This window comes from Anticarsia gemmatalis, chromosome 17, assembly GCF_050436995.1.
Source record: "Anticarsia gemmatalis isolate Benzon Research Colony breed Stoneville strain chromosome 17, ilAntGemm2 primary, whole genome shotgun sequence".
Lineage (NCBI taxonomy): Eukaryota > Metazoa > Arthropoda > Insecta > Lepidoptera > Erebidae > Anticarsia > Anticarsia gemmatalis.
Genome location: NC_134761.1, coordinates 7,157,032 through 7,169,074, shown reverse-complemented (window position 1 = coordinate 7,169,074; position 12,043 = coordinate 7,157,032). Strand labels below are relative to the sequence as shown.

The 12,043-nt window shown below is 36.3% G+C and overlaps 1 protein-coding gene across 1 annotated transcript in view; it reads right to left on the bottom strand.

Moving 5' to 3' along the window:
• Positions 1-118: 118 nt before the first annotated feature.
• The window catches only part of LOC142980055 (midasin), a 29,985-nt gene continuing 18,060 nt past the window's right edge, over positions 119-12,043 (bottom strand). Inside the window, exons 22-41 of the mRNA XM_076125334.1 lie at positions 11,629-11,802; positions 9,851-10,051; positions 9,290-9,507; positions 8,794-8,956; positions 7,417-8,552; positions 7,142-7,271; positions 6,780-6,909; positions 6,603-6,681; positions 6,139-6,364; positions 5,768-5,869; positions 5,305-5,508; positions 4,590-4,937; positions 4,045-4,222; positions 3,463-3,614; positions 3,010-3,138; positions 2,381-2,565; positions 1,909-2,114; positions 1,426-1,631; positions 911-1,264; positions 119-798 (exon numbers count right to left, since the gene is read on the bottom strand). Of these exons, the coding sequence (XP_075981449.1) occupies positions 613-798; positions 911-1,264; positions 1,426-1,631; positions 1,909-2,114; positions 2,381-2,565; positions 3,010-3,138; positions 3,463-3,614; positions 4,045-4,222; positions 4,590-4,937; positions 5,305-5,508; positions 5,768-5,869; positions 6,139-6,364; positions 6,603-6,681; positions 6,780-6,909; positions 7,142-7,271; positions 7,417-8,552; positions 8,794-8,956; positions 9,290-9,507; positions 9,851-10,051; positions 11,629-11,802 (4,707 nt within the window). The 3' untranslated portion in view covers positions 119-612. The remainder of the gene's footprint in view (positions 799-910; positions 1,265-1,425; positions 1,632-1,908; positions 2,115-2,380; positions 2,566-3,009; positions 3,139-3,462; positions 3,615-4,044; positions 4,223-4,589; positions 4,938-5,304; positions 5,509-5,767; positions 5,870-6,138; positions 6,365-6,602; positions 6,682-6,779; positions 6,910-7,141; positions 7,272-7,416; positions 8,553-8,793; positions 8,957-9,289; positions 9,508-9,850; positions 10,052-11,628; positions 11,803-12,043) is intronic.

Sequence of the window (12,043 nt, the reverse complement as noted above, 5' to 3'; positions counted from 1 at the left end):
TGCTTTATATCACGGTTGTTAACTGTCAAGGCAACGGACCCAAGGTTATTTAATAAAAACTGAAATGGTATTATTGCATGCTCCCAACACAGGTTAAACTGTTTAATCAAACACAATATTATAGTTGATATCATTTATTTATCCATATATGGTAATAAAAGGGTATACAAGGTTTACCAAACGCATTCGCACAAAGCAGTCGATTTCTTTAGAATCACAGCTCGATACGAACCAAAAATAACTATAATTTTACGTCTTTATGACTTAGTTAGACCATTACTCTTAATAATAAAAAGTCTTCTTAATTTCATATAAAAAAATTAAATACACAATTTTGATTGCGATTTAAGTCAAAATACTCTAAAAATCATAACTTTATGCGTTTCTTATTCTAAGGTTTCACCTACGTTTTGTAAAAGAAAAAAAATACAGAAGCTTTTCGATCAATGTTTTGGCATATATAGAAAATACTTATTAGATCCATTGAGTGAAACATATATTACTCAATGTTTAGATCACTAACACTTAGACAAAAATCGTTTACCCATATGGTATGACTACTAATAGGAAAGATTATACAGTACTACTACTTATTATTATGACAAGATTAATTTAGCTGGTGTTAGCAGCCAGTTCGAACCACTGCCTCAGGGCGTCTCCGAGCACAGTGGGCAAGGCGGACATATCTCGCAATATGAGGTAGAACGGGAACGGGAATGTGTCCAAGTATGAAATAAAGCCGGAGAGAATGTTCGTCACGGGATCTATGATCGGCCGCCTGATGTCCATGATTGAGTCCTGTGGAACAAAATAAATTGTCAAATAAATTGTTGTGTATGCATATTGGGCCCAATTATAAGCACATGAACAGCTTCGAAAGTTAGGACAAAATCGAAAAATAGATGCATACCTTATTATCAGGATTATCAATGATAACGTAGACCAAGAATATTCCCTGCTGTCTGGCCCTCCTTACAGCCTGTAGAACTTTAGTCTCTCCTTCAGAGAATATTCCCCTGCCGTCGCTCACAATCACCAACAACTTGGCGTTCACCGCATCACTCCTTATAGCTTGTTCTTCAAACATGACGGTACTAAAGTCCAGCAACTGCGCTATCTTCGTCTTAGTTTGATCAAAACGCAGTTGTTCTAGAATCTTCGAGCCGGAATGTTCGGTGAATTGTTCAGAGAATGGATGGAGGAGATTCGGTTTCTCGCCGAAGCTGAGGACGGCTAATTCGCCGGATTCTAGGAGATTCAGTGCCTGGAATTAAGTGAACCAATAAACGATGTGCTTGCAAGAACAAGAAGAAAAAACAATAAGCGTTATGCATAAAAAAGTAAATTTTATATTTTGACTTCAACAACTGCAAAAATTCACAGCTCATATTAAATATTAAAGAACGAAAAATGGTAGCTAATTACCTGTGAAACGAGCGCAAGACTCTCAAACGCTAATTCCTTGCTTCTATTATCAGACATTGAGCTAGAGTCGTCGACGGCTATAGCGATCTTGTACTCTCGCTTGGCGGGCTTGGTGCGGCGCAACCAGATGCGGTCCTTGCGGAAGTGAGACGCGATGTACGGGATCACGCGACGCATGTTGATGGCACGACCCGTTCGGAAGTCACCTGTAACAAGGAAGACATTTTTAAGATAAGCCTATCAATAATGCCATGCCATGCCAATGATTTAGATTGTTATATTGATGTTTATAATTGTCAAAAATAAGTTTTAAACTTTCGCGTTACATGACTATACGGTACCTAATATTACACAGGGAATTAATTGATAGATCATGCATTTCACATTTCGCGTTGCTATATATTAAGGTAGTTAATAGCCGTAGTCGCAAAATAGGTACAATATTAATATTGAAAGTCGTCAACGCATCATGTGACTACCCACCAGCTCTCCGGGACCGCCCCGTGGGCTCGAGCACCAGGCGGAGTCGCTCGCACAGCGCCCGCGCGGCGGCGCCACAGTCCCGCCACAGCGCGCCCCACACGCCGGCCGCCGCGGGCCCGCCCTGCGCCGGGCGGGACAACCACTCGCGGATAGACATGTATGTATCTACACCCATCTCTTCTGTTTCCATTGCGCCTTCCTCCAAACTAGAATGAATAAAATCATTTCAAATGGTATTGTCAAGTTAAAACGAAGAATAAGCAGAAGCACGTAGAGTATATAAAATGATTAAACTATAATGATAATATAATTACACACAAAGTTTAACGTATCGTGCACCACAAGTTAATTCGGTATTTTAACGATTTAGTTTAACGGTGTACGAATATCAAATCAAAAGGAATTAATAAAAAATCTAATTAATATGTTGTGATGTGCATGTGCTTTATATGTATTTGCTATCATGACTTACCGAGTATGATATGATGTCTCAGTTCCCCTCGGTACATGAGCAGTAACAACGTTTTCTCCTTCAACTTCGATGCCAGTCTCACCCGTAGGCTCCTCCCCTCCTTCCTTCTTGTTGCCAGACTTCTCTTTCTCTTTGTCAACTCCTTCCTTTGTTTTTTCCGGCTTTATTTCTTCTGCTTTTTGCATCTGTACGTTTTAACAAATATTTTATACAGAGAACGAAATGCGATAATCCTTAAATATTTAATTAAATTTTTTTTCACCCTTTGAACCCATGCTAACAATAAAAATGTTTTTACGCCTATACTAATCTAATTTTGAATGTCTATCTCGAGAAAGGATATACATTGGCTGAGCCTTTGTTCCAAGCTATGTTGGAGTCGGCTTCCAGTCTCCAGAGCGGATGCAGCTGGATGCCATTGTTTTACATGGAAAGACTGCCTATCTGACCACCACAACCCAATATCTGGGTTATAACACGATGCCCGTCGGTAAGACTGGTTGTCAGACTTTCAAGCTTCTGACTACTGTTAACGACCGTTAAAGATCTTCGATAATGACAGCCTATCTCGAGAATGGATATTGGTTGATATTTTACATAGGTACTCAAGTTATTTGTCACATATATACCTCAATGTCTTCGTCGTCAACGTCCATTGGCACTTGCTCGTCATCCTTCATTTCCTCGGCATCTTCGTCTTCCTCTCGTTGGAGCGTCGGTTGCTGATCCGCTTGTTCTTTAGTCGCGGCGTCTACTGCCTGTTGGATGCCATAAACAATACAAGTAAATATTTACTTCAACGTGAAGTAATGGTCAATGTTGACTCGCGCCATTCAGGAGCAGTGAAATTCTGCGGATTGCGGTTGTAATTAATTTACGAAGGTTGAAAAAAAATTACACTGGGTTAACTTTTGGTTAAACGCTATTTTTTATCATAGCTGGGATGAATTAATGACGGGCTTACATAAAAAATATACCTGACTTTCATCTCACTAAGGTTCGCCATAGATAGCATCCCCTACATCATAAGACGGTTTATGCACGCATTGATGAGTACCACATACAAACAAATTAAACTTTACCTGTATATCATCTTTCTTGGCTTGTTTGACGTGTTGGTAGGCGTCTGCTTCCTTCTCAGCCTCGTCGTCGTTGTCAACGCCCTCCTCATCTTTGTCCTCTTTCTCAACGTTTAGTGTCTGCGCTTGCTTGCGCTTCTTCTCGTTCACGTCCCCTGTGAATATCCCAATATTTTAACATTAATTTGTGACCGCCTAAATGGGACTTCAATTATTATAGTAAACTAGCTGACCCGCGCAACTTCGCTTGCGTGACATAAGAGAGAATGGGTCATAATTTTTCCCGTTTTTGTAAAATTTTTTACTCGTACTCTGCTCCTATAGGTCGTAGCGTGACGATATATAGCATATAGCTTTCCTCGATGAATGGGCTATATACTGAAAGATTTTTTTCTAATCGGACCAGTTGTTCCTGAGATTAGCGCAAACAAACTCTTCAGCTTTATAATATTAGTATAGATTTAAACAAGCGTAAAAAACCCCACAAAAACTTTGACCATCCAAAACAGTCTTCTGCTACTTCAATCCAGCGACAGGACTAAATAAGTTACTACTGATTGCAATTTTACTGTTTTTGTGACTTACCTAATGTCCGTTCTTGATCTGTGTCAGCAGGTTTGTTCTCTCGTTTGTTCCTCTTGTCTTGAGAACGTTCGGCGCGACTGGCAGCTTGCTTCTCACCGCGGTGACCTTTGTCACTCTTGTCTAGCTCCGAACGACCCATGGACTGTTTGTCTTCGCCCACTTGCTCTTGAGATTGTTCCTATAAAAAAAAACGAGAATGTTAATCTTATAACGTAAATTAAGTTGAGTTTATTAATCTGTCAATTTAGATATGTTTTTTATAGATTAGAAACTTTACTTCTACTATACATACATAAAATCACGCCTTTTTTACCCATGGGTGTAGCCAGAGACCAATTACTCCCTTTAAAGTTTTACCAGAGTATTATTCTGGTGATCAAAGATACTGTAAATTAGTTTTTGGGCAGGATTGTCTGCAGTGTCCATATTCCGCGAATTTACGCTGAATATTTTTTTACTATCATTAGGTTCAAATATTGTCATTGTCAAAACATCTAACCTGAATTTTAAAGTAAAAATTCAGAAAAAACACAAATAAAACTTACACTAGCAGCAGCTTCTTCGTCCTTCTGTTGCTGAGCATTAGTTTCAACATTATCATCGGTTCCCTTCTCCATCTCTGCATTCTCCACCTTATCTTCTGCCGTCGGGTCATTGTTCGAAGGGTTCGCTTGAGGGTTAGCGTCATGATTCTTCTGTTCTATTTCATCTTCTTCGTTTATATTCTCCGGGTTCTTTGGAAGATCTTGTTCTTCATTCTTGGGTTGTTCCGGGTTATCAATGTCTTCTGGTTGTTCGGTTTCCGTGTCCATTTCTTCACCACCGTCTTTGTCGTCATCTTTTGTTTCATCTAGAGGTTGTTCTTCAGGATTTTCAGCGTCGTTTTCTTTATCCTGGGGAGAAATATGTTGTTATTGTAACTGTATATACACAAAACTTACTATTCAATAGTTCCCGAACTACGAGTAGTTTTTATACTTGATACAATGTAAAAAATATTAAATATGACATCTCAAGACTACATTTACTTATTTTTGTATTTATTTTTGTAATTATTATTGTATGTAAAAAATGTACATAATAAAAAAAAATTTACTATTCAATTACGCATATTCTGAAGCCAGCACATAAATTATTTTTTATTAAAATTTATATTTCACATAAAAAATATTAAATAGTACAGTAGAGCATCGAGGAGCGTCGTCCATTTAACTCAGTAGGTACTAACTGCTCTGGAAAGAAATCACAATAAATTCTTACCTTGTCATCTCCACCATCCTCTCCCTGTTCATCCTTGCCATCTCCTTGTTCGTCATTATCTCCTTCTTCATCACTAGACACGTCAAGCCCAGCGTTATTGTCTTTACCTTCATCACCTTTGTCGTCCCCTTGTTCATCCTCTTCAGGAATGTTTTCCTTCATAACGTCTATGTCAAACGGATTCTCTGTTTCGGTTTCACCCTCCTGTTGTACAATGGTTAAAGAATATTAGGCTAAGGTATTCGTAACTTATGTAACTATAGAAATTATAAGCTATGTAAGGAAAGTTTGATAATAGAAAAAAAACGTGTTTATATATTCCACAAAAACAATATACTTTTGATGATAAGATTGGAATTCAGAAGAAACGCTTAAATGAAACTATAAATGTAATTATTGTTTGGTCTTAAAACTTTTTGGTGAATTTTAATATAGTGTAAGAAATACTATGTAGTTGACTTACCTTTTCATCACCAGGTTCTTCACCGTCGACATCCATGTTCTCTGGCAGCTCGAAGTCTTCTGGTTCAGGCATCGGTTGTTGGTTACCGTGGTATGGATCAACCTGCATGGAAACACAAAAAAATAATGATTTCATATTCTACGTCTACCTATAGGTAGAAGATTTAGACATTGTGAAACCTTCGAAAATAATTTGCCAGTAGTACATTTCTTGGTTAAACATAACAGCGAGAAAAAAATACTTTAAAATTCATGTTTGAGAGATTTTATCAAATCTGGTGCAAGTACAAATGCACTAATTCTTAAAAAAAAATAAAGGATATAAAAAATACTATTATTTTATTACAAACGTAAACTTATTTTTTAACTTACATGATCATCATCAACCTCAGGCTCCTCCATTTCATTGATATCTTTTTTCTTCTTCTTATCTTTACCATCAGCACCATCATCTGTTCCTTGTTCTTCTTTATCTTTGGCCGACATTTCCTTCTCCCCCGTACTTTCGCCTTTACCCTTCTCTTCTTTGTCCTTCTTCTGACCTTCTTGGTTCTCTTCTTCTTCTTCGTCTTCTGAACCCCAGATTTGTTGATCCAATCTGTAAATATATGTGTTTATACCTCTTGCTCCGAAATATTAAAGTTTGATTTTGTTTAGCAAAAACATTAACTTTTAAAACTCCTCAATGTTTCGGCCTCAAAAGCTAAATCAAAATTACATTTTTATCGTGTTTTAAGATAGTTTTATAATTCCTTGATTCTACTTTATATGTTTACAATGTTTTATGAGGAATAAATTTTCTGTTTAACAATAATGGCGAATAAACGGAAACTTACTTTTCAGCGGCATTGTCAGTATCACCCATTTGTTTATCAGCATCGTCTTCATCGTCCTCTTGATCTGACTGCTCGCCTTCTAAACAACAAATTATTTCGAATTAGTAACCATTACATTTTATCAATACAAAATCACGACATATTTCTTAAGTAATGTATAAATGTATGTCATTGTACCCTTTTTCTCAACATCTTGTAGATGTGAATCAAAATCATCTGTCATGTTGACTCCCTTCTCTTCTTCTTTGCAGTCTCTGTTCTCTTCGTTCTTCTCTTCACCAGGACGATGCGCATCGTCTAGTTGGTCCTATTGAATAAAGCGACAACATAATTATTATAGAACTTATTCAACAATAAATTATCTTACAATACTTTGTCATTTCAATTCAACATAGACTTTAAGATTTCAGTTGAACAGATTCGATTCACAAACATCTGTACAGTTAAATACCAAAAGAGGCTATATGAAATGTATGTATAAACAGATACTATTGATTAAGAATGTTCCAAATGCATTTGTATGGTTTTTGTAGGCATACCTGATTCTCAATCCTTTCGGAAACATCTTTCTGGCCTTCGCCGTCACCGAGTCCCATTCCACCGGACAACTTGCCCGGACCGCCCTCTCCTTCACCTTCATCCATATCCAGGTCGGAAGGTTTGCAGAAACTAGAGAACAATAACAAAGAAAATCAATTACTGACTGATAACTTTATTGGTTAATGGTTAATAAACCATCCAAATATGAAGATTTTGTTTTATAGAAATTTATGCAATGCGTTTTAATTTCAAGTTAATGAATCTTGATACTTACCCTTTAGAAGCTAAATCAGAGAAGATCTTGAGCAGCACAGACAGCATCTTGCACGAAACTCTGTGCACAGCCACCTTCTGAGCAATAAAGTATTGCACAAACAGCATAGTTTGCTCCAATATTGGCACTATTCGCAGCACCACACTCCTCACTTCATCTACCTCTTTACCATTGGCCAAATATTGGCCATACGACACCAATAATCCTTGTGTCTTATTAATCAGTACCTCCATTTGTAACAGCTTGGAATCAGCTGATAGCTTGTCTTGCAAATGTTCTTTCAAATGTTTGTCCTCAATAATATCTCTGGACTCATCTCTGCTGTCACTCTTGATTATTTCATCAATTGCGTTTAGTACTTCGGCATTTTCTTGCTCTTGGGGCAAATGTTTCTTGTACACTGATTGAATGATCAGTAACATAGTAGCTATCAGATCTTCAGTACGATTGATCAAATCATCACTAGTAACAGCTTGTGTAGACTCTTTTACTTCATCTAGTTTCTGAAGCTCCCCAATAGTTGTGGTCAAATATGTCGACATATCGACTAGACTCCTTAAAATAGGATGTTTTGGAGTACAACCATGTATCGGCAACTTGAATTTGAACTGATAATCATCTAACAAATCATTGATATCTTTGATCATCTTTTCCAAATTGATTTTACAATTATTGGCAACATCGATATGGATTTGTGATATGACAATGACGTCATTATTCGCAATCGGACCTATTTCATTTGGCATATTACTAGCGACTTTGTGTAACGCGTTCATTTGTTTATCGACACTACTTATCAGTGCTTTTACTCTCTTAGTCAGTTCTTTCCATTCATCACTGTTCTTGTAGCATCGAACTATCTTTGAATCGGAAAGCACGTTATCGAAATCCGGTTCTGTTTCGGAATTGACGCCTTTCTCTGGGCACGATTTGATCAATAGATAGAACTGGTCTAGTACAATGCTAATGTGAGCATAGCATTCTGTTAAAAGGTCTAGTTTCTTGTTCAAAGTGGAAAGATTTACTTCTGTGTTGTCGACGTCTAAAGCGTTAGTGAGATTCGTACTGAGAGTACGCAAGTCGTAGAGGTAGCGGGAGTATTTAGATATTGATTTCTTTTGTGTGTTGGTTAGTTTCTGTAAAGAAAGTAAAATAATACATTGAAAGCAATAACTTCACTATTTCACCCTACCATTGACTATTACTTTTCAAATAACTAGTGGACATTTAAATTTAGCTAAATTTATGATAACGAAATTTTTAACAGAGTTCCTTTTTAAATCGTTGCATTTACTAAGCCATTTATAAAGTTTGACCCTTTAATAAGTAACAAATATCAACCCTATAGTCTATAACATAAGTGTAAATATAACTTACCAAGAGATGAGCAGCGAAGCCCTTGCATCTCTCAATGTTTTGTATACCCAAGTCTTGGTGTGGCTGTTGTAGCGCCAATGTTAATGTTCTATGACGAGCTATGTTCTTCTGGAAGTACTTCTCGCAGCCGGACCAGAGCAGCGATAGTGCGGCGTCGCAACGTCTGCAAATGATACTGGACTTTAGAAATTGTATTTAATGTTTCTATTGAAAATTATAATTTCAGCGTCACGAGACATAAAATGCACTACTCATTTTGTCAAAAGTAAACTACTTTGTTATTTTCTTTACTTGTTTTTTTACTTAGTGCATTTTGTGAAAAAATCATGCATCAATTTAGGTAGATTCCCTAAATCGATTATTACGATAAATATATTCTTAGAAACTGTTTAATAGACCTTCGATTTAAAGTATTAAGTAGTCTATTACAAAGAACAGTGTGCACAAGTGAAGTTAAAATCTGTGTTATCAATAAAATAATAAAAAATACACTTACTTAGACTTCAAATAGCTAATAGCAGCTTCCAAATCAACGGGCGGTATAGTGAAGTCATACAGATCATTGTCTGAAGCACTAAGTATAACTAAACCAGTGCGATAGTTGAGTCCCAACTTAGTTAGGTACTTGAACAAGTCAGCCAGAGCTTTGCGCTTTTGTTGCACGAAGTTCTTTGCTTGCGACGTTTGCTTTTCTTTTGGCAGTGATGTGTCGACCTAAAAAGTACTCTAAGTATGAATACGAAGAAAACGAATCAAAGTGCTTTTAAAGATTTTTATTGAAGCTAACCGTCTTTTCCCGTCCATGGCAATGACACCAGGATTTATTAACTAAAAACTCCTATTAAATATAGGAGGCAAGAAAAAAATACTATGAGATCAATAATTCCGTAATCATTAAACAGAGTACGTATATGTTTCAAATAATGTTTAACGTAAGTAACTTAAGGTAGGTATCCATTGTTGTACAAATCTTTTAGCATTTTTTACAGATATAGCTTAATTGTCATTTTAACATTTATATGCTCAGGTACAATCTTTATTTTAGCCTAAACCTTACCTCCAAAGATCCAAGATGAGTGCTAGTCTCAATAACACTCGTCACGAAATCATCGAGAGCTTGCACCATCGACGGATACCCGCTATTAGTAAAAGTGTCCTTGCACAAAGTCTTAGCTTTGTTCAACAAACTTGACACTTTGGACAACAGGCTGCCGTCCGAAATCAGAGCGCATTCTCGGTCCACTTCGTCCATGTATTTCTAGAGAAATTAAATTGATAATTATGATAGAATTATAGCCTTGTTATGAATAGCTAAATAATTATTTATACGTGAAGTTTTTGAACATTTTTGACTACTGTACTTGTCAATCTCTTAGTATCTTGTACAATCACATTAACTATTATCTTGGATAACATCATCAAAAACCATCAAAGCCCATGTATTTTGCATAGTTATCGGTTAGAGTCGGATTATTTTTGAAGTTACCAGCAAAATCATGCATTCAAATTAAGCTAGTGCACTAACTGTAACTTTTGTATCATGCTCAATAGAAATACTTCACGTATAAACAAATACTACTCCGTTCATATATACAGATACTATGGATAATGTATGCTCGTAACACCACAGACAACGTAACGCCATATGATTTTGATAGTTGCAGCGCTATTTTCTACAGTTGGATCGATCGATTAGTAAACATTTCACTTGTAGAAGTAAAATAGTCTCATGGAACTATTCATCATAGAACTAGTCTCACGAAGAATGGATGGGACGCTACGCGCTGACCACCCAACGTATCTGTATATAGTTGGATAATTACTTTTAAATATTATTCAGTAACGAGCATTAATGTTAGCTATAAAACAAACAAGTTATTTACTACGTTATTACAATTAGGGATGCTATGGAGCTCCGTAACCGAAAGTATTGGGTATCCGGAATAAATTCTAACCGCAACTATTATAAAAGGTCTGAATAGTTGTCAAAAAAGTGAGCCTAGATTAATAAAATGACCGCTTTTTATTATAACAATTTCCTGAAAATCAAATATTCGTATCCGAAACTATACGTAACCGAAACTGTCCGTAAGCGTATCCGAAATTGATGTTGTCTTCAAAAACTCTACTAAGTGGGTAACAATGTATCCGATATTAACGCTTCTGTTGCCAACAAACCAAAACAAACAAAACGGTATGCATATCCGGATCTGGAATGTAATATTTCCATAACATCCTTAATTACAATCTACCCAACAACCTCTATGAGTGCCACACACAGTGCATTAAATACAGTCATAACTAAATGGATTATGCGTACTACCTGAATATGCTGTGAATCGAAAACAGAAAAGGAAAATTAGTAAATTATAAAATAATAAATAACATTTCAAACAAAAAAAGAAATAAAACGTCGGGATAGAAATAAAGGTTAATAGAAAATCATTAATTGTTAGCTGTCATGCAAAAAAATATTTGGCAAAGGCTAAAAAAGTGTCTGCAAGCATTTTACAGCGGCGAATTAACTATTGAAATATTTATACTCCTGTCTTTCTATATTAAGTGGTTTAACAAAAAATAACCAATAATGAAACAGTTACAAAAAGGTACAATGTTATAATAATGAGCTCTAAAATAGAAAGTAAATCTACGCAACTATCTAATGGACACCCGTATAAAACTAACATCTATTTGACAAAAATCCCAAACAAAAAAAGACATGAATTCGTTTTTAAATCCCATGATGCATAGAATTTTACACTGAAGAAGGCAGAAGAGAAGACAGCAGAAAGTAGAAAGACAATGTTTAATAGTATAAAATGTTAAAACATTTACCTTTATGCTTCTAGGCTGTACAATATGATGGGCGACTTCGATCATGTACGCGCCACCTGCGGGCGCATACGCCGTAGTCGCACGTTTCGGACGGTCCCATATACCGACGTGGTCGCCTATTACCTCCGCCGTGTTGTCCACTAAGCAACTCGTTACGCTTTCTTTTAGAACGTTCTGAAATTATATGAATGAATTACCTCAATGGTTATTTTATCTGTTCATACGGGGGTACGGTAGACTCGACCAAAACCTAATTGGAGTAGCAAGCATTAAAAAAATATTTTCAGATTGAAAAAAAAAACACTCCCTTTAGTAACGCATCAGTTATATGTTATTCTACCAAATTTATCACGTACAGCAGTTGAATGAATATATATTTTTATGAAATTTTGTAGTATCAACAGTCAACCACATT